The 20,654-nt window shown below is 33.4% G+C and overlaps 1 protein-coding gene across 11 annotated transcripts in view; it reads left to right on the top strand.

Annotated features, from left to right (window-relative positions):
- LOC134535832 (RNA-binding protein lark-like) overlaps window positions 1–20,231 on the top strand; it is a 53,765-nt gene extending 33,534 nt beyond the window's left edge. For 4 of the 11 annotated variants that reach the window (XM_063375145.1, XM_063375140.1, XM_063375136.1 and 1 more), the window contains 3 exons: window positions 1,935–1,976; window positions 15,749–17,088; window positions 20,052–20,231. In XM_063375145.1, the coding sequence (XP_063231215.1) occupies window positions 1,935–1,976; window positions 15,749–15,803 (97 nt within the window). In that variant the 3' untranslated portion in view covers window positions 15,804–17,088; window positions 20,052–20,231. Of the gene's footprint in view, window positions 1–1,934; window positions 1,977–12,465; window positions 12,667–15,748; window positions 17,089–20,051 lie in introns of those variants that run through there. The other 7 variants (XM_063375143.1, XM_063375139.1, XM_063375144.1 and 4 more) reach the window with 3 other exon arrangements.
- The last annotated feature ends 423 nt before the right edge of the window (window positions 20,232–20,654 follow it).

Below are 20,654 nucleotides of genomic sequence, written 5' to 3'. Positions count from 1 at the left end.
TCACAATACTTTATCTTATGCAATGGGCACAATTCCACTGTTTTCGAAACCTGCTTTTAGGTCATTGTGATGATCTTTGACTGACCAGGGTTGTCTGTGATAGTTTCGTTGAAGGTAAAGAAGTGAGTTTCAGGAACAACCTCCAACTCTTTCTCCAGATTACTGATATTCTCCTGTACCATTTCTTTTGTCAGGCCTGCCTTTTTTTTTTTTTTTTTTTTTCCATATGCTGCAACTCTCATTGACAATTCCTTATGCCTTCCCAGAAAACTGTTCACCCAATCGGAACCAGCATAAATGCCTTCTTGGAATCTGCTGACTTTTCTTCTACATTTTTTTCAAAAAGCAAGCCATACAGCCACTAAGTCAGTAGTATAAGGGAATCTGAATGTGCTCATTCATTCCAAACAATAACAAAAACTAGTTCTTCCTCAATGGCAAAAACAGCTTGTCCATCAACAACATTTTTCTGATGTTTGTGCTAAAGTTTATAGTTGATAGTTTTTCTGGGAATTCTATACTTCACCTCTGCCTGTCATTAAGTGATGTTACCCGGTCTAATTTCTTCAATACAGGTACTAAGTGTATCTTCAATATAATCTATGTACTTCCTGCTTCCTGGTTATTGTTTATATTTTGTCAGCATTTTCCTTTACCACCTGAAAATTTCAGTGAATAGAAAAGAGGCGGACAACATTAGCTTAAAGGAATTAATCAGAAAAGGAGGAAATTAATTTTTTTAAATGCCATTGTGTCAAGGCATCATTTGAAGTGACTATGCCCCACCAAGTTCCCGTTAACAAAAACGCCGTGTTACTTTCTCATAATTGTGAAACAGCTCTCTACGGTTTATTTTAAGCAAACCTGCAACATTGTATCCAAAGATAAATAATAAATGAATAAGTAGGCTGGTATACTGACTATTTCATGTCAAATACTTGAAATTTAACACTGCACCTATGCAAAAACATACTAAACTTATGTTAACCATTTGTTTACTGTAGTAAACAAAAACTGTGTAAAAGGTGGGACATTATGATACACAGTTGCCAATTCTTTCAGAAAAAAATTATCCCATTTAACTGCCAAGGATATACCTCCTTTCTGCCACTACATCTTTTCTCGTGCTTTGGTGCAAAGTCAGGCCAATTGATGGTATTTTAAATTTTTACTGACTGAAAAATGCAACTCGCTCACGTTTTTGACTAGAATTCTACTCAAAAAAACCTCTTCTCGCAGATGTCTAGTATACACTAAATGGGAGACCACCTATCTTTACATTTGTATTCACTTAAAGGCTCCGCCTACCCAGGCACACATACGGTGCGCAGAGCTTCAGGAAAAACAACGTGATTTCAAAACTACTCACGATATCCGAGTGGGATCTGCTTACGAAAAACATTTAAGAGTTCGCTGAGGGCTGAAAAGTGCTTTTGATTTTGGATTAAGTTTTTAAACTCTATTTTTAGAAGAGTTTAAATGGCTAAAACGCATATTTTCAAAGTAATTTTTAGGCGTAATAAAACCAGTACAGATTCTTGAAAGCTCTTAAGGGACTTGCATTACACCTTTATCTTCATTTCTCGGCCGTATAATGCTACGGTCGCCGCTCAAATTTCACAGTTATCCTGTGAAGATGAGAAGACTGCGCGTCAGTTCAGAGCCTTGCGCTTAGAGGCTATACCACGCTAGAAATACCATTGAACTTCGCGCTTATCATCCCGCCTCACTAACACACATACACCCCTGACGAGGCGGGCCCCTTAAGCCTTTGTGTAGCTGTATATTGCATATGTAATTGAGAGATTTTAGAGTGTGTTTTGATAATGTATTTTTATTGAATTAAGGATCTATTTAGTATGGGTTATCTAAAATTTGAGGTCTTCTGTATTATGATTTCATTACATTATTTCCATGTTTGATTTTTTTTGCAGTTATGACAGGGACATTGATCCTTACGGACCACCAGCTCGGCGGTAAGTGATGCCACATGTTTTTTTCTGCTTCACTGTAAGGTGTCGGGCTGTATGTGTGTGTATTGAATGTTTAAGTGTGCAACCATTTTGCTTGCTAGTAAATGTTAGTAGTTTAGCATTTATGGTTTTTTAACTTAATTTACATTTTTTTTATTGGTTTTTCTGAATTTGGCATAAGTTTTTCTTAAGGCAAAGAATTAAAAGATGTGATAATTTGCAACAATTTTGTTCTTTTTAGTTCTACAGCTTCTTTACTATTAGGTTATAGGAAAACAAAGTCATTGTTAAGAGTCATTTCTGATAAGTTTTTTGAAAATTAATGAAGGTTCATAAGCTGGAAATGCATATCCTATAATTCTAGATTTCATTTTTAGGAAATGACTGGGTTCTCACAGTGCTGCGTTCAATTGTTTGCAAATTTTTTCGTGCTTTTCTAGCGCAGAGAAACAGTGGAAAATATAGGTGTCTGTAATGCTGGAGAAATTATGTCAGTGCATGGTGGGAAAAACGGAGAATATAGTCTGGAAATTTTATTAGCTGTATAATGATAAACAAAATTATATTCTAAAGAATTAGAAAATGCTACTGATTATTATGTAACTTGCAAGATTTATGACATAGTTTTATTTACATTTTTGGAGAAAATCAGTGTGTAGTTCTTTATGAGAAGCTGAATTCAAAAGCAGATTTTAAGCTATTGTCTGAAGCTGTTCAAAATCCCAAGATGGTGTATTTTAAACTAGAGAAGATTTGTGGGGGTGGGGGATATCAAGCGTGCTTTGAATGTTGGGATTTTGTGCATCGGAAATTGCTTCCCAAAGATTTAAGTTACAATGATTTAGTTACAAGAATAATAAAAAAAGTTCCGAAATATTGCTCTGCTTTAATCCATGTTTTGTTTTAATTTGTGTCCATGTTTTAGTTTCTGTCTCATTTTTTGTGAGAGAATGTGTGAAGGTTATGTAAATATTTTGAGGATGTAAATCTTAAATAAATAACTGTGTTTCACAATATGTGAAGTGACAGTAATGTCAAGAACATCTGACAGCATTCAGCAAGTCTGCAAACATATTTTTCATGTCATTTCTTAACATAAATCCAGAAGCTACAAGTTTTTTGGCTGTGTGCCATTGTGATTTTTAATGACCCATGCTGTATAAATGACATTGGTGAGTATTTGCTAAAGTTTTTGTGGGAAAAAACATGAATGAAACGCCAATAAACAGAACAAGGTGCCAATTGATAGCATTTACATCAAATTGCTACTCTCATAGTACACGAAGAATGGCGTTCTATACAAAACTAAATTGAACTGTGCTATGAAACACATTTGTAGATACTCAGTATGCAACTGATTTTGTTATCGCACATGGCAGACGTGATGACAAATGTCACATTGTGTCAAAGAAGCATCAATACTATGATAAAGTGCTATCTATACACAAACCTATCGTCTTTTTTTGTGAAATGGTGAAAGTGTGAGCAAGAATGCCGAACTATTGTTTACGTCATTTCTGGTGGAACATAATATTCAGTTGCAGACTTGCCAACTTTTGAAACCCTCAATTAGTAAAATACATAAAAAATAATAAAACACGCGTAAACTGCTCGCGGCAATTAAAAAATTAATAAACTTTCATGATATCACATTTTTTCTAGTAATCAAAATTATGTAATAGTTTTAACATACATACATTAACATTGTAGACCAACAATCATTCTCATTATTTACCATTATGGAAACATTTTTGCTTAGTATCACATCAACGAAAAAACTTCGTTAAAAACTTCGTTCCTTGTGGTACCCTAAAAATCAACAGAGTGTACCTTTGTTATACACTGATATCAGTTAACTTCCAGTAGAATCTCCCTGGAGTAATGAAAGCAACCTTGACACTATTATTTTCAAACTTGCATCACAAAATGTTACTACTAGTAGTGGATATAATTTGGATTCAGAGTCATTGCTGCCGTCGGTCGCGACTGAAAATGCCACAGTTTGTAAATTACAAACAATTTTATAGTTGCATCTGTTGCCATTTCTTTCACGACACCGTCGACTTTGTTCTTGTGCAACCAAATTTTTTTGCTACTTCAGAATTTGAAAACATTTTTCTGAACAACGGGCCGGCGTGATCCGAAACATTTAAAGGAATATTATGTTCAAACAAAAAGTTTGTAAACATACATTCTGCACGTATTACAGCATTGTCTGTGCTGTTATTTTTAGCGAACTAATCACTAACCTTTGAACTGACTGCGACAGTTTTAACATTTGCGAGATGTTTTGAACAGTTCAAGTGGAGATTGATGTCATAGCTTCCGCCGTGCCCCATGTTGATGTCGCATCTACACACTGAACAAAATGTGAACTGTGTTCGCTTGCTTCATTTAAGAATACACGGGAAATCCCGCGTGTATGTATCACGAAATGCCTGAGAATAATGCGTATCACGTTTCGAGGGCATTTTCTTCTCCACTTGATTCCACTTCCGTTAATTGTGCACATAACACGTTTTTAATAAATAAAATGCATTAAATTTGTTTCCTAACCTGTAATAAACAAAATTAAAATTGGCTCAACTTTAACTGAAGAATCACAACATACGCTTATGCACGACACCATCTTGCCAAACTAAAAATGCTATTTAAACTGGTTCGTGATTGGTTGTAAGCGCATCAATGTAACTCAGGCGGCCAATAACAAAAGATAAACAATCGAACAACAAATTACGTGGTTCGCTGGCCTTCGACCAATAATATAACTCAATTACCGCACTCGTTTCCACAGCAACAACACATGGCAACAGCTTTCACAAACAAACCATACAAAAAAAAACATTTAAGGCAGACGGAAAATACAGGTTTTAATAAACGTCTCGTACTTAAAATTTGTAAAAAATGCAGACATCCTCGTACAATCGTAAAACGGACGTGATTTTCGTACATTTTACGAAAAAATCGTAAAGGTTGGCAAGTCTGCAGTTGGCCGTTTCTGACCATGCGAGTAATTTGTTTGGGGTTATGTTTCCCCATTCAAAAATATCCCAAAAGTGTGGATGTGCACTGACAACTTGTGCGTTAGTAGAGTGCATGGCAAAGCAAATAAAAAAAAGAAATTGCATCAGTTTTGCAAGTTTCAGCATTTTCATTAGCAACTGATGGCAGCACAGATAAAAATGTGATTAAATGTTTTCAATTACGGTTTCATTTTATGGTGAAAACTTACATGTCTACTCACTGTTATCTTTGCTGGAATATCTTGGGAGAACTGACTGCATTACCTTTTCGAGTGATAATGCTAACACACTGATTGATTCAAACAAATAAGTAATTTCAGAACATAAATATAAATATTAATGTATTTTTTATTTTTTAGGTATTTACATTTATCTGTTATTCAGTATTGTTTATTCAATACATAGTGTACCGTTAATTCAGTATAAAAATTCGTGGCATATTTTCACATATGTTTTATTGCATTCATAATTTATATTTTGATGTGTCTGGAGGTTGGCAGCTTTAAGTATGTATAAACTTTTGGTTATGACCAATTAATTTTTGGGTGAGTATGGTAAATGCAAACAGAGGGTTCGGAATACACATATTCATATACACACTGTGGGAGTTTTTTTTTCTTGCAATAGCATAAACTATAAAAATTACTAAAAGTTCAAACAAATAGAACATAGAATAATTTTGACTGCAAGCAGAGTTTTGTTGGTTCTACGCAATAACTAACGAGTTCAAGTCCATTCGAGCAAGATGCATTTGTCATACATTCATTAAAATTAGCATACCAAAAAAATTCATTGGATCACAACTCCCAAACTTGTAGTAAAATTAAAAATTACACAGACATTCCTGAAAACTGCAAAGACTGGTAACTTTCCAGTAATCTACAGTTGATTTATGTAAAAACTGCATTTACAACTTTTTAATTGCATAATAGATTGAATTAAAGGGGAAGGATATTAACACTGAATTTAATTTTGGCATTCGCATCACCAAAGTTTTCGTTGAAAAGCCACATGGTCAGGGTTGGCAGCGGTGAGCCCAACCCGCAGGTTTTGGGTTGGGTTTTTTCGATAAAACCCACTTGAAAAAACCCCGGGCGGGTTTTATTGAAGTGGGTTTTTTTGTTAATTTCAAAATTAAAGTATGATAAGATTTTGTACCTAATAAAAGTCTTTGTACACAAACACTTGAAGCTTTTTATTGCCTATGGAAGCTATGCATAGTTATCAATTCCACCAATTAGTCTGTTTATGTAAATAAAGAATTTGTGGGATGGAGGAACTTAGTTAAAAAAAAAAAAAAAAAACCTTCAGTTTTAATGGGTTTTTCTTTACCTCTGAAATAACAATATTAATGCAATGTTCCATTGTTATTGGCTTCACATGTTTTATTATGACCTAGAAACTAAAACTACTAAAATATGCAAACACTTTCCAATGTTTCATTGTCAAGTCACACATTTATTAGTCATTAACACATTTTGAAAAAGTCCATCAATCACCAATCCAAAGGCTGCCCATTCAAATATCGGTATACCTTAACTAGTTTGTGAGCTTTGTCAACTCCTAGCTTGTTTCTCAGTTTTGACCAAACATGACTGAAAGTTGAAAATACTCTTTACATTGATGCAGAACTTGCTGGGCAGCTAAGCAAATATGAAAATAATTTGCACATGTTAGGACCCAGTTGGGTTGGGTTTTGTTTACCCCAAAAAAGCCCTGGTTTTTCCAACCCTGCGTCATTGTCTGATCATATTTCTAGGTATAGTTACAGTATTGATTTCAAAGTAGGACATTTGTGTTGGTACAGTGAAACCTTGATTCTATGTACACTCACGGTTCTCCAAAATTTGTCCTTACGACCAAGATGTACGTACGAACCAGCGAAGCCAAATTACGTCCATTTGTGGCTATCCCCCCCGCCCCCCACCCATTTTCCCACCGCTGCCACTGGAAATGAATTGCCGTTGCCATGTCCTGCTGCCACGGGAAATGATCTACCGTGTCTATATATTATGCTGATATATTTTCGATCAAAATTATATCCTATTCTTGCAGAAACAACATTTGAGCTAATCAAACGTAAAAATAAAATGAAAACTCGACACTGAAGGCAGTGTCGTAAGCTCCATGTTTACATTTTTTAATATTTTATATCAATAAAATAATAATTAACACACAATATATTTGCTCAAGTAAAAAAATACTGTGGGTACTTTAAGTGTAGATAAGATTAGCTAGTAGACCTAAAAACATAGTGAAAAACGTAACGTTTACAGTCGGCAACGAACATTTTAAATAGCAAAATATACATATTTTATAACATGAAAAGTTGCTTTTATTTCTAAATCTAATAATTTAAGCCTAGCCGTGTAAAAGTCCAAGTAATTATAGCAGGAGACAAACTAAAATGCACGAGGGTAAAACATAAACTCACAAACATATAAACGGAACGGGAATGTTGGGAATATTACGTGGCTGCTTGTAAGTTCTGATACTGTATTTATATCACAACTTAGCCGAAATACTGGTACGAGACATAAACTTCAACATAAAATGAGCGGAGTCTTGGTAACTGTTTTATACGTATTTTATAATTTCGGAAGTATTGTATAGTTGACACATTTTTTAAACTAACCATTTATTTCTGGGGATTGTAAATAATTAATTATTGGTATCAAGACATCAAGATGAACGTAAACTTGAACATGTCACGGCAGCGAGAAAACTGGTGCGTATACCAATAAACTGGTATTAGAACTTGACAAAACTGGTACACGGGAGGTGGAGCTTATATTTTTTTTCCGCTAAGCTCACATCTATTGGCTGGCTGCTGATGCAAGGTCACGAGTCTGGGCGGAGCGTTGAGTGAGTTATACTGTGCATGCGCAGCTTAGAGAACAAAGAGAGCCAGCCGGCGGCTACGCCGCGCCGTAACAACAGCTGATCGAGTACAATTATGACCTTTCTCCGCGCACGGCGTGCTATTGACTAAATTTCCATCAATTTTGGGCTTTTTTTTTTTTTATTTTTTTACTGTGGTGCAATGCGTATGTGTAATGTAGCCTGTATTATCTGAACGCTGCAGGATGCGACTATGTTAATTAACTTTAACGTATTTCTTACAATTTTCATATTTTTAAACTTTTTTTTTAAAATCTGTACGCGCAGGCCCTGTGTAAAATTAATTTTCTTTGACATGTAATATTAATTAATGTTGATGTATTTTTATTTGGTTAACAAAAATTACTTTAGCTAACTCTCCTGATCAATTACAACATATTTACAACACATTAATTTTTATAAAATAAATCAATATATCAAACTATTGGATGAATTTATTTTCTAGTCTTGAATTATTGTACAAGTTATTTATTTATATGTAAACACAAAATAAACCCTTCTAGTGAAATTATGCTGTACTACTTTGATGTAACTATTTTTATTACATACAATAATTAGATGCAAATTTTAATACTCGTGACAAAATATATGAATCTCACTAGTATTCGATTATTATGTTTTCTATTTTGTAATTATTGCAGTGGTAATAAATGTAAAATTTCATAACTTTTTTCATATTGTTATGCGCACAGCTATCTGGATAAACATACCACCAGTCATCTGTGGTTTATTTTGTGAACTAAGTAGTTGGTTCATCGCTTGCCACCAGATTGCAGTAGCTTGCTACACATACATGAGAAACCAGTTGGTTTCAGTATTCACATCTAACAAGTACAGTTTTAATTTTTTAGAAATGTATTTAGTGTGTAGTTATTACAAAGGGTTGGGATATTGCTGCTCGTGAACTATTTTTAGATAAAATATGCAAACCCTATTTACAGAGCAACAATGTCTGTAAACCGATTTGAAACAATAAGAAAAAGTTTGAGGTTTGATGACAAACGCACACGTGAATCCAGGCTGCAAACAGATAAGTTGGCCCCAGTTCGGTATGTATGGGATCTCTTTCTATCACAGTGCAAAAATACAGTAATACCATCAGAGTGTGTAACAATTGATGAACAATTAGGTTCATTCAGAGGGCATAGCAGCTTGGTGCAATACATGCCCAGCAAACCTGGGAAGTATATATGTGATTAGTTTTTTTGGATGTGCGAATCTGATACTGGCTATGCTGTTGATGGATGCATTTATGCTGGTAAATTACAAGGAGAAAAGCCAACGAAGAATTTGGCTCTCAGTATAGTAAACCAGTTGTGCCCCTTCATAATACATCAAGAAATATTATAACTGATAATTTCTTTACCAGTGTTCCACTAGCAGAATACTTTCTAGAAAAAAACTTGACAACTGTAGGAACTTTGTGACAAAATAAGCGAGATGTTCCAATTGAACTGAAAGAGTGTAAAAATCAACCTTTGTACAATTCAAAATTTGCATTCAAAGATGATTTGACAAAGGTTAGTTTCATCCCGAAAAAAAAACAATTGTGTGCTTTTGTTGAGTACAATGCACCATGACAATGCCATTGACCAATCGCATCCGAAGAAGAAACTAGAAATTATAAAGTATTACAATTCTACAAAAGGTGGTGTTGACTTGATGGACCAAAAAGTACGCCTGTATACTTGTAAACGCAAGACAAAGAGATGGCCTGTTGTTATTTGGAGTAACATACTGGACGTTGACACACGCAATGCCTACATTTTGTTCAGAATTCAACATCCTTATTACCATCAAGGGGTCACACACCAAAGGAGACTGTTTATCAAAGATCTATCATTGGAAATGATACACACATGACTAAACGTGCAGCCAACCCATTTCTTCAGAAATACATTCAACAAGATATGGAAAAGTTTATAGGCAAGACAGAATACGCACCTAGTAATGTAACTGCTGCATCTAGTTCATCGAAAAGGAGGAGTTCCATTTGCCCTTCATCAAAAGACAGGAAGTGTGCTATGATTTGCTGCAAATGCACCACCAATGTTTGCAAGGAACATAGCTTATTGTGTGCCAAAAATGCATTTAGAACAATGAATAATGTTTTGAACCAAAACTTATCCTTGTGTAACATGAGAGCTTCAAATGGAGGTGTTGAAGTTAGAAGTTGTACAGATACAATATCTCATTTATTGTAAATGTGTGCATTCATATACCGGTATGTTGAATATAAATATATTATGTAAATATAAAGTGTGAAAAAATGAGGCTTCTAAGTAATTTGAGTACAGTTTCTTTCATAAAAAGGTACTATTACAAAATTGAATTTTTGACAATATCATAAATAAGGCAGATAAATTTTATGAATCTATAAAATCATTCATACAGATGTATACAAATTATTAATAGTTCATGTAAAATAAAGTATGCTAACATAGTAAGTAAAAAGTATACAAAATCCTATCTAAATGTAATTATTTTGTATATGGGCCTGAGAGACCCAGGGTATGTAATAAGTGATAAATTTTAGGGTATGCATCAGAGGGTTAAAGCAGGAAAGTCATTGTAGGAATTTGGAAATCCCAGATACATAGTAAAAATTGAGGTTCTACGGTATTTATCTACATGGTAGATAATGTTAAGTTATAAAGTAAAGGATAACAGAGGTATAAGGGTTTTATTTCAAAATAATGAAAGGTACTCTCAACTATTTAAAAGTAGAGGACAAGAAAAATAGCTAGTTCAAATTTAGAGTTATTGAAATGCAATGAGCTCTGGTTGAGTATTACCAAAAAATATCTACTTGACTCAAATTTCCAAAGGTGAGATACAAAATGTAAAACATTTGTGTTATGCAAAGAATTATGTATGTTTTTAGTGCTGTTTATGAATACTGATAATTAGCACTGTTTAAGGAGAAATAAGTCATTTAAATTTTCCCTATCACCGGTAATGCCCATACCATTCATTCTTGCTTTTTCAATGATCTGATTCAAGTCCTGTACTACCCTCTTTTATCGCATAATCGTCGCACACGCATAATCTTCGACCTATATTTAAGGGCGTCAAAATTTGAGAAAGAAAAAAACTGTTCACGTAATTATTGCATGATGTTTTTGGTCCCACTATTAGATTCCAAACTCTTTTTGCGTGGGTATTTTTTCAGTATAAAGCGATGTATTTTAAAGTAGAAATCTAATAATTATTCGGACATTACCACTTATTTAATTAATGGAAATACAAAGTTGTATAATGTATAAATTTTCTTTTAAAGATGTTTTTAAACGTTGTAACTAGAGACCGGAAAAATTTGTTGGTTCAATGACCTTCAGGATAGACTCCAATATCCTCTCCACACTCGGGCAAATGCCAACTGTTCATTGGCTGCTGACTTGTGAGTCGTCTCGGCTAGGTGTCCTGTGATTCGGCACTTCTATGAATGAGGGTCTCTAATTTGCCCTCAGTCCTCCAGATTAACAGTGAGCCAATGGCAGAAGCAGCACTAAGGTATAATTATTTGAATGTTAGCATAACACGAAATGAATCCGCGAATTTTTCAAGTCTCTAGTTATAACCTTTATCTGATTGTCTGCGTCACTGCAGTGTACTGCTAATAAAAATGTAGCCAGTGCTAGATGGCATCATTGATGTTTGGTTATGTAGCTTCCCGTATAGAGGGTGCACACGTAGTTTAATATCGATATCTCGCCGATTGCATGCAACGCGCGCTCTCTGTCGAGTGCCGAGTTTACTACATCTGATGGCCCGCACTCTTTAGTGGTAAGTGTGTACTATGACGACAGTTGCGCGTTCTTTCAGGCTAGCATTGGGGTTACAGATTTTGTTTTTCTATTTAAAGTTGAAGAAAGGTTCTTGTTGCAGAGCTTATTAATTTAAATTGTTTGGCGTACTCTTTATACTTATCTTTTTAAATAAACATACTTTCTATAAATGGGTTTTGTTTTTATGAATAACTTTACCTAACAAAAAAAATTTTCTCTTATAAATGTAGCACCCTTTCTTTTCAAACTTGATTTTGGTATAAAATGTGCAACGATTATGCGATAAAACACTACTCTTGCCTGTACCATCTCATTCCTGATCATGTCTCGCCTCATTGCTCTGATCATCCGAGCACACAGTAAAATTAGTTGGTAAATTTGATTTTGATACCTGTTATAAGAATTTTGCATCTCACTTTAGCAGGCTTGTCTTGCATTACGACCGTGGGATTAGTTGAATGGGAAGTGGATGGTAGTTGGGCAGGAGTAGTTTGATATTTTTCATGTCTATTCCCAGTCATTTTCAATTTGTGGGAATGCAGTCTCCCTGCTGTCTATTGTGTAGCGGTGCAGCTATTGGCCACGTTAAATAAACATAGTTTTTAACATTTTTTACTGTTTTACAAAAGTTGCTGAGTTCAGATTATCTCCAATAAAATTAATTTTTTTTTTTTTTAAATTTTCTAGGCGGGAGGGTATGGAAATTCACTTTGACGTTTGGTGGATGGAACAGGAGCTAGGATAACTAGTTGGCTATATTTCATTTATTCCTTTTTTCAGGATGGTTGGAGAAACTTCAAACTTATTCTGTATGTGATGTAATGAAGAAGAAGAAAATATGTGAAAAGTTAGTCATTCAACTAAGATAATACAGAAATCATTTCTGATATATTCTCGACATGTTCGACAGTTTATCATCATTAAAGACCTCTTTGTTTTTCTTCACAGTAAAACTCAGTAATAAAATTATTCATGAATAAAAAGCATTTTTTTTGAGTTTAATTCAAAAATTCTGTAAAAATAAATGTTCACATTTTTCAAAAGTTCAAGGAAAATTGATGCCAAAAACAGTTAAATGAAAGAGATGGATACTTACTGAAATAAATACTATATTTAAATGGGCGGGTCTGAAATAATTCAAACAATCTTAGGCCATATTTTTTGTGTAGTAAACACAATAATGATAAGAATTTATGGAATAAGGGATTTCTATAGTAATTAATCCTGACCATACCACAGGCTTGTAAATATTCAGTAGTCTTTATTGTGGGCCGAATGAGTTATTTTACTTGAATAGGACTTTAAATTTCTTAAATATACATAGTAGTAATGTAATTATGTAAATAAGTCATAATTTGAGGTTAGTGTTACTAACCTGTTAGTTTTTAGTTTCTATGGACAGTGTAAACATTTTGCATAGTTGTCACCTTCGAATTATTGACACAAACTGTGCACAAACTGAAAATGTGTGCGGTGAGGCAGTGTGTAGAGATCTTAACAGTCACTGCGTGCCGAGGTCCGAGATATTGTTAGTTGATATATGGTCAAGAGATTGATATTTGAAATATAACCGCTCATGAATGAAAACTTTGATCTTGGTTGAAACTGAGTAGTATTTTTTTCTTGGGTAAAGGGAAAATCATTAAGTAGCATGTAAAAATTTCAGATGTATAAAGACTTTTTAGCTCTCCCGTAAAACTGCTTGTGTTGTACTTCGTATGGGTGACGAGGTTAGTGATCATGCCATTTATATTATTGATCACAATGATACGACCTTGACATAGAAACTAAACATATCTGGGCTATTGTATTTCTATGGATAACAAATAATTGAAAAAATTATTCAATTTGAAATCTCTACTTGAATATACAATAATTTGATTTAAATTCCAAATTTTTGAGTACTTGCAGTATTCGCAGACTTTTACCGATAAAACTGGTGTTATGTACCCGGCCTATATTAAATCCAAATGTATTTTTTAATTGCATGTTGAGTTTAATTTTTACAATTTTTTAAAAGCTTGTTTAGAAATCAATTGTACTTTATAACATTTAGTATGTTAGGATTAGCATATAATCTACTATTTGTTAGATTGTTGATTTCAGCTATGAAATTATGCATAGTGTTTGCTAATATAAAAAAGAAATTAAATTCTGAAAAGATCTGGGTTTTTAAAATGTTTGATCATGGAAAAAAACTGGGTTTTTAAAATGTTTAATCCTGCAAAAAAATTTGGGTTTTTAAAATGGTGGCTAACCAGAAATACATTTTTCATCATAATTCTGTGTATTGCTTTCATGTGAATTTATCTGGGACTCGTTCCAAGTAGTAAGTTTTGAACTTCATTAGGTTAAAAATTCGTAGCATTTTACGTTTTTATGTTTCTGGTTTTTCATACTAGCCAACTAAAAGATACTTGAAAAATAAAAATAAATAATCCTTGGTTTTAGTCTTTGTGTGCAACCTGTTTTTAGAAAAGCTATATGATTTAGTTTCAATACATGTTGATTTTGATAGTAAACATTACGCGATTTTTGATTTTATCTATTAGTAAAGTTGATGTTTGAATGAGTCAAGCTGACGTGATTGTTTTCGTCCAAGGAGTGTGTTGGCTGCACAAAACTATAATCACAATGCTCAACATAATGTGGCCTTATTTTTTCTACATGGCGATGATAAAGGGCCAGTGCAGAGTAGGAATACGTTCTGGGGGTTATGTTGTATGGCACACGTACTGAGTGAGTGAATTGTAGTGTTTTGTTTAGTGGGTATGTGTGTATGCTTGTGTAGAGCAAAATTATAGTTTTCTGCGTAGTTAGTTTGCTTGGCGAAGGTTATGGACTGTACAGGAAAACCTTTATTGGTCATTGTATCAGTGAGTTTCTAACTATATCCATTTAAGTAGGTTTTTTTTACTCAGGTTATGTAGAACTTGAGTTTGAGTTCCTGATGTCCTGTGTACAATGAAGAAGATAAATGATTGACTTGCAAAAAACTTTGATATTTGTTTTGTTGTTGTTATTACTATTTTGTGTTGGTTTGGTAGATTTTAAAAGGAAATCTTGGTCTTAAGAATTGTCACATGACAGGGTTGTATGTAAGTCCTTAATTTGATTTGCAGTAACTCTCCCTTAAATGTTCCTAAATTTTACAATGGGTCCTATGAAAGTCTTTAATAAACTTAGTGTAATAAAGTTGCATTAGGATTGTCAGTGGTGCAGCAGAGTTTAATGCATCATTTGTGAACTGAGATAAGAGATACAGATTTTTCAGAAAACAAATTTGGGATGATTTTCTAGTAAATTACTGACATTTCCAGAGTTTTATTTTTACAGATAAATGCAAATAAATTTAATAAAATTGTAATTTTTATACAAACAGAACAAATTTAAACATTTTTTTATTAACCCCTTATTGGCTCACTTTAACATTCAAGAGTTAGGTAAGACCCATGACTAGCTTAAAGAAACAAAAAAAAAAAGGTTTATTAAATGATACCTACCAATGAGCAAATTAGGAGTTATTGTATAATATATATATATTGACCTATCTTAAATTATGTAAATCGATGTTGATTGAAAAACGAAAATTTTCCCCTGTCTTTTCTCTAGTAACTTTGTTGATATTCACGTATATCCGAAGTCATTAAAATGTTGAATTTTTATTAATGTTGAAAGGTATGAACCATTTAATGGTTAAACTGGTAAGTTTTTGAAACAAGCTCTCTTACATATATTTTAGTCCATTGATTATCACTGTTAAGTATGTATTGGAATTATTTTCATTTAAATGTTTTCATAAAGTAAGCTTTTTAAAATCAATTTTTTATTTAATTTTCCTAGAAAAAACACGTATTTAAGTTTTCAACTTGGTTTTCGGAAACTTACTGAATTTTTAAATGTGGATATTAGGTATTCCTGTACTGTCTCAATACCTTTTTTACTGGACAAAATAATTGCATGTATCAAAGATGACTCTTCTGGGCCACGATTAACGGTTGTATGTTTCAAAGACAGGTCGTGCGAGAGCTCGTGATCACTGATTCAAGTCTTTCTGTCGTAGCTATCCTGCACCGTCGCCACTCGAACGTGACTTGCCGCCGCCCCGCAGATTCTAAGGCGTCTTCAGAAAGTCGTGAAGTTGCGCGACACGACGTTGCGGAAATGCGGCGTTGTCAAGGCGTCAGCGTACAAATTGAGATGTGCGGAGATGACTGCTTTTCTTTGCTTCTCCACTCATAGCTCGTCAATTCTTCATAAGTTAAACTAGATCAGTCTTTTAGTTTTTCAATTCCGAAGATGTGTAGAAATTCGTATTCATTCATAAGTGCCGTAGTTCAGTGTTAGTGAAAGGAATTCCTTCTCTTAGCTATGACATGTAGCTATAGCGTGTGGACTGAACAATATTGCTATGTGCGGACGTGACTAAAATTGTCAATTTTTGGGTCGTTTACAATTTTCGATTTTCATTTAATGTTTATTACATTATTCTAATTAAACTGAACTGTGTAAAGTGTCAGGCATTGTGCGTATTTTAATACACGGAGTCAATGTAGTTAATCCAGTTCATCTGGGTACAGTATTTATATTTTTTAGTTGCTCTTTCTGTATTTTGCTTTTGTTTTACAAAACAAAGCTCTCTAAACGTCCATTTTATTGTTTATGGTTGTATGTCATAGTGCTTAGGACGAAAACACGTGTCGGATGAGGAATTACTTGTCGTTATGTGAAGTTTACTTTGTAATTTTTTAGTCGATATGAGTGGAGTAAAGACATTAAACATTTTAAATATTAACTCCATATAATTACATGTACCTCAGCATTTGTTTGATGTAATTGTAAGTTTTAAAAATCAATATTAAAGTAATACAATACTCATGTCTACGTTTTTGTGTTTTTCATCCACCGTTTTGCCATTACTAATTGGATTCTGCATAATTTGATCTTTTTTCCCCAATTTTAATACATTATTTAAAAATTTTGGTGCATTGATTTTATGATCTATTTTTGTTTCTCTTGTACAAACTTCACTTTAACTAAGTTTATCATGGATTTTAAATAATAACAAATTAGCTTTAATGAACAGCTAAAATAAATTGCACTAAAATTATATTTTGTCAAGTTTTCGATTGCATTTCGAAATACAATAGCGATAATATTTACTGCATAAATACAAATCAGAAAAGTTCATATTTTCCGTGCGTAAATTCTGAGAATTATGTTTTGTTTGTGCTGTGAGATTATTTCGTAGGTTTAAAAGACTGAAAGTAGAAAATGCGTGAGCAGCTATCGCCCTGTAACAAGTAACGTAGGGGCGTAACTTCAGAAGGTGACAACGACTGCGATGCTATGCGATGATTGCGTCTCCCAGTGGATGAAGGCTTGCTCCTGTGATTTGCGAAGGTAAAATAACATCAGCGTTTGCAACATGGCGTTTCATTCGTGGTGTCGAATTTTTAATGACTTGTGCGTTTGTGAAGCGATCTGCGCAGAGGTAATTATTTTAACATGATTTTGTGGTGTGCATAAGTTTCTTCGGTAACCAAACAACACATAAAACAAAATTGTATTGTGTTGTAATTTAGCAAGGGTGTTTTTTTAAAGATTATATTACTTTTTTCTAATTATTTTGTCTTGAATAGGACTTTAAATTTCTTAAATATGCATAGTAGTGTGTCCTTTGTTTTACTTCCTATAACATGTGTTTAAAGTAATAATTAGTATTTTTCATCTGAAGATACGGGGAGGTGAAATCGAAATGTGTAACTTTTGGTGGACCATATATGCCTTAATTGTGTGTGGTTTTTATTTTTATTTACATTACAGCCGTTTAATTACTTTCGTTCATCATTTCTTTGCATTGCAGTGGTTTTAATAGTATATATTCGAGTGCGCTTGCAGCATAATGGTAAACATTAAAAGTATATGTGTGATTTCAGGGCCTGCCATTTTGAAAAATATAATGCAAATTATCTTTTTAGTACTGTGTTTACTCAAATAGATGCTGATCTTATACTCATTTTGTGTTAATCTTTCATATAAATCCAACTTTGTCTTGCCAAAATAAAAATTTGGTTTTGATTATTTTTACTTGTTTCCATTGAGAGTGCAAAAGTTGTTATTTGCATTATTTGGATTGCTTGAAGTGAAATACTAATTTATTTATTAAATACATAAAATAAAACAATTTCTGTTAACTTTCTTGTAACTATTGTCCTAGTACATATAAAAATATCCTTTATTTTCTCCTTTTGAGAACGAACGGGAAAAGTGTAAATTTGGGCAAAATTTTTATAAAATGCATTTCATATTTATTTACATATTTCATGTTATCTATTTTTGTCAAATGAAATCCAGTACATCTTATTAACATTATACAAACAGTTTAAAGAATGTTTGGCATAGTCTTGCAGAAGAGCTATGAACGCATTGTTGGTGGTAGGTGTTGTGAATTATTCTTGTTTGTCTACATCAGACTTTTATTTCGCATTAGTAACGTGGCTGTTGGCAATGTTTTCTACACTGAATTTCCGATGTCACTATCAATTGGAATATATAGTTCTGGAATGACCCTTTTATTATATAATAACTGCTTCCACCCAGGAACATCTTCTTTACTTTAATGATTAATGAATCTTTCCCAATCAAGCATTCTAACTGATCTGGCAACAAGATATGAATGATGTAAAGTATATGATACCCTGATCCAGGGGCGAGAGTTCACTCGGTTAAATTGCTGGAAAGGAAACAACTTTTACTTTTTGAAAAATAAGGGTGGATTACTGTCCATAATCAATACTTTTGTATCACCCTAACCCATTTTTGCATTATATGCATTCATATGACTGAATTTTGAATTTGCTGTACATTGTTTTGGAAATGGTATTTTTTTTGTTAACATCTTGGTTTCTTGACCTTTCCAATAACAGAGTGGTTTATTTTTCATTCATTTGCATTGTATTATTTATGTACTAAGTTTAACTCCATGACATACAGAAAAACCAGTTACATCAGTGTTTAATACATCTTAAGGTGCATAACCAGCCAGGTTTTCTTTCAGATTATTAGTCTGCTTTCAATGTTCCACAGTTTCCTCATCCGCACTTTTTCTGTCACCATAAACAACTTCAAATAATCTGGGAGAAGGTTATTTTTATCTTTTATTTTATGCTATTTTCTGTTTCACAGACCACACATTTTTAAAATCTAGAGGAAACATCAAGAATTTCACATCAGATCATATGCCAGCATGAGGCAGGTTTTAACTTATATTATTTCATTTGTTGGCCATGACAAATGGATTCTGGTTTCTAAAGGATTTTATTTTGTAGTAATCTCCTCCTAAATACATTAAATGCATAAGGACGTACATATTCAAAATGGCAAACCCTGAACTTAATTTTGTAGTATCTAATTTTTGCATTTCTAAAGGTGAGTTAGCCAATTTATGAGGTTTGGTGGTGGAAAATTTAGATTGAAATTCAAATTACAGTTACCAAGATTTTATTCCATAGTTAAATTTTTTAGATTTTTTCTTCTGTGGAGATCATTAGCGATATTAGACACTTGTTTATGTTGCACACTGCCATTGTTTAGTTGCTGTAAGTGGATGGTAAACAACGGATATTTCCACGTGTGCTATCTGTTTGTTGGGTTGAGCTCTTCTTGGTTTGATATGTGCCCTCAGAATGAGTTTTGCTTACTAAGCTACCAAGCAAGAGGTTTTTGCCTATAAGTGTACTGAGCACTAAGCTTCATTTGCATGTGATCAGTTGGGTTTGATGAGGGAGCTGTAATTGCACACTGGTCTGTGAATGAATATTGTATTTCTAGATGCAAATTTCAAAACAATTTTTGAATCTGGTAACCGAAACATGCACATTGCACTACACTTGTTTGGTGGCACCCAGTTTAAGCTTTGGAGATTGTATTGCTAAAGGTTTGTTTTTCTTTGATATAATATGGTTACCTTTTTTTTAATTTTTTTACAATTGTGCAGTGGAGGAATTATTTTTCTTTGTTTTTTGGTTGTAATGTAAGTTATTTCATCATTCCCAGTCAAGTTGTACTCATCAATGCGTGTTATTCTTATGCCAAATACTTTCATTCTTTTTTCTCATATTTACCTATTACAGTTATCTGAGCGAGTGGTGTAAAATACAAGTAACTAAATTGAGGTTGGAATAGCAGTTGTTTGCCATTTACAAAATATTTTGTGTTCTGGAGGCTTCAGTTTATTGATTTTAATTTTGTTGCTAGTTACTCGTTTGTGTTACAGTAAATTGGCAGCTTTACCGTGCAGTCCTGTTGGTGGCAGCTCACGTCATAATTCATTAGTTTATAATATATATTTTTTTTAATTTCAGATTGATGATGGCTTGGGACCACAACATTACTTGAAGTGCAAGTTTTGTTTTATCAACTTGGATTTCGTCTCGTAATTTCTGGTCAGGAAGAGTTGCTGTTTTGGGCTGCTGCTACCCGAAGTTAAAAGCAGCGCTGTTGTGTCACTGTACTGTTCCATTATTAAATATTTTTAATTGTTACTATGGTTGTTTTATTTCTTCTTTTATGGGTATTCAGTGTTGCTAGTGCATGGAAAAATGATACTAATAATAGTCATTAATAAAGGTACACCAATTTTTGTACTTACGACTTCAGTGGACACTAAACTGGTTTGCTTGTTTCATGTAGGCTTAACACAACCTGGGAACAAATCTCGCCATATGCTATTTCCTATTTTTAAGACTGGATGAAACTTGTCAAAACTCTCAAGAAAGTGCTTGTACAAAATACTTGTTTACATAATAAGATTAAAAAATGTATCACTTACTATATTTTCCTTTTATTAAAAATTTCTCTTAAGGGCCTACCTGGGCACACATTTGGTGTGCAGAGCTTCAGGAAAAACAACGCGATTTCAAAACTACTCAAGATATCCGAGTGGGGTCTGCTTACGAATAGCATTT

The sequence above is a fragment of the Bacillus rossius genome, chromosome 10, assembly GCF_032445375.1.
Source record: "Bacillus rossius redtenbacheri isolate Brsri chromosome 10, Brsri_v3, whole genome shotgun sequence".
In the NCBI taxonomy this organism is placed as follows: Eukaryota; Metazoa; Arthropoda; class Insecta; order Phasmatodea; family Bacillidae; genus Bacillus; species Bacillus rossius.
Note: the sequence above shows the minus strand (reverse complement) of the source record. Positions and strands in the feature narration are given on the sequence as shown.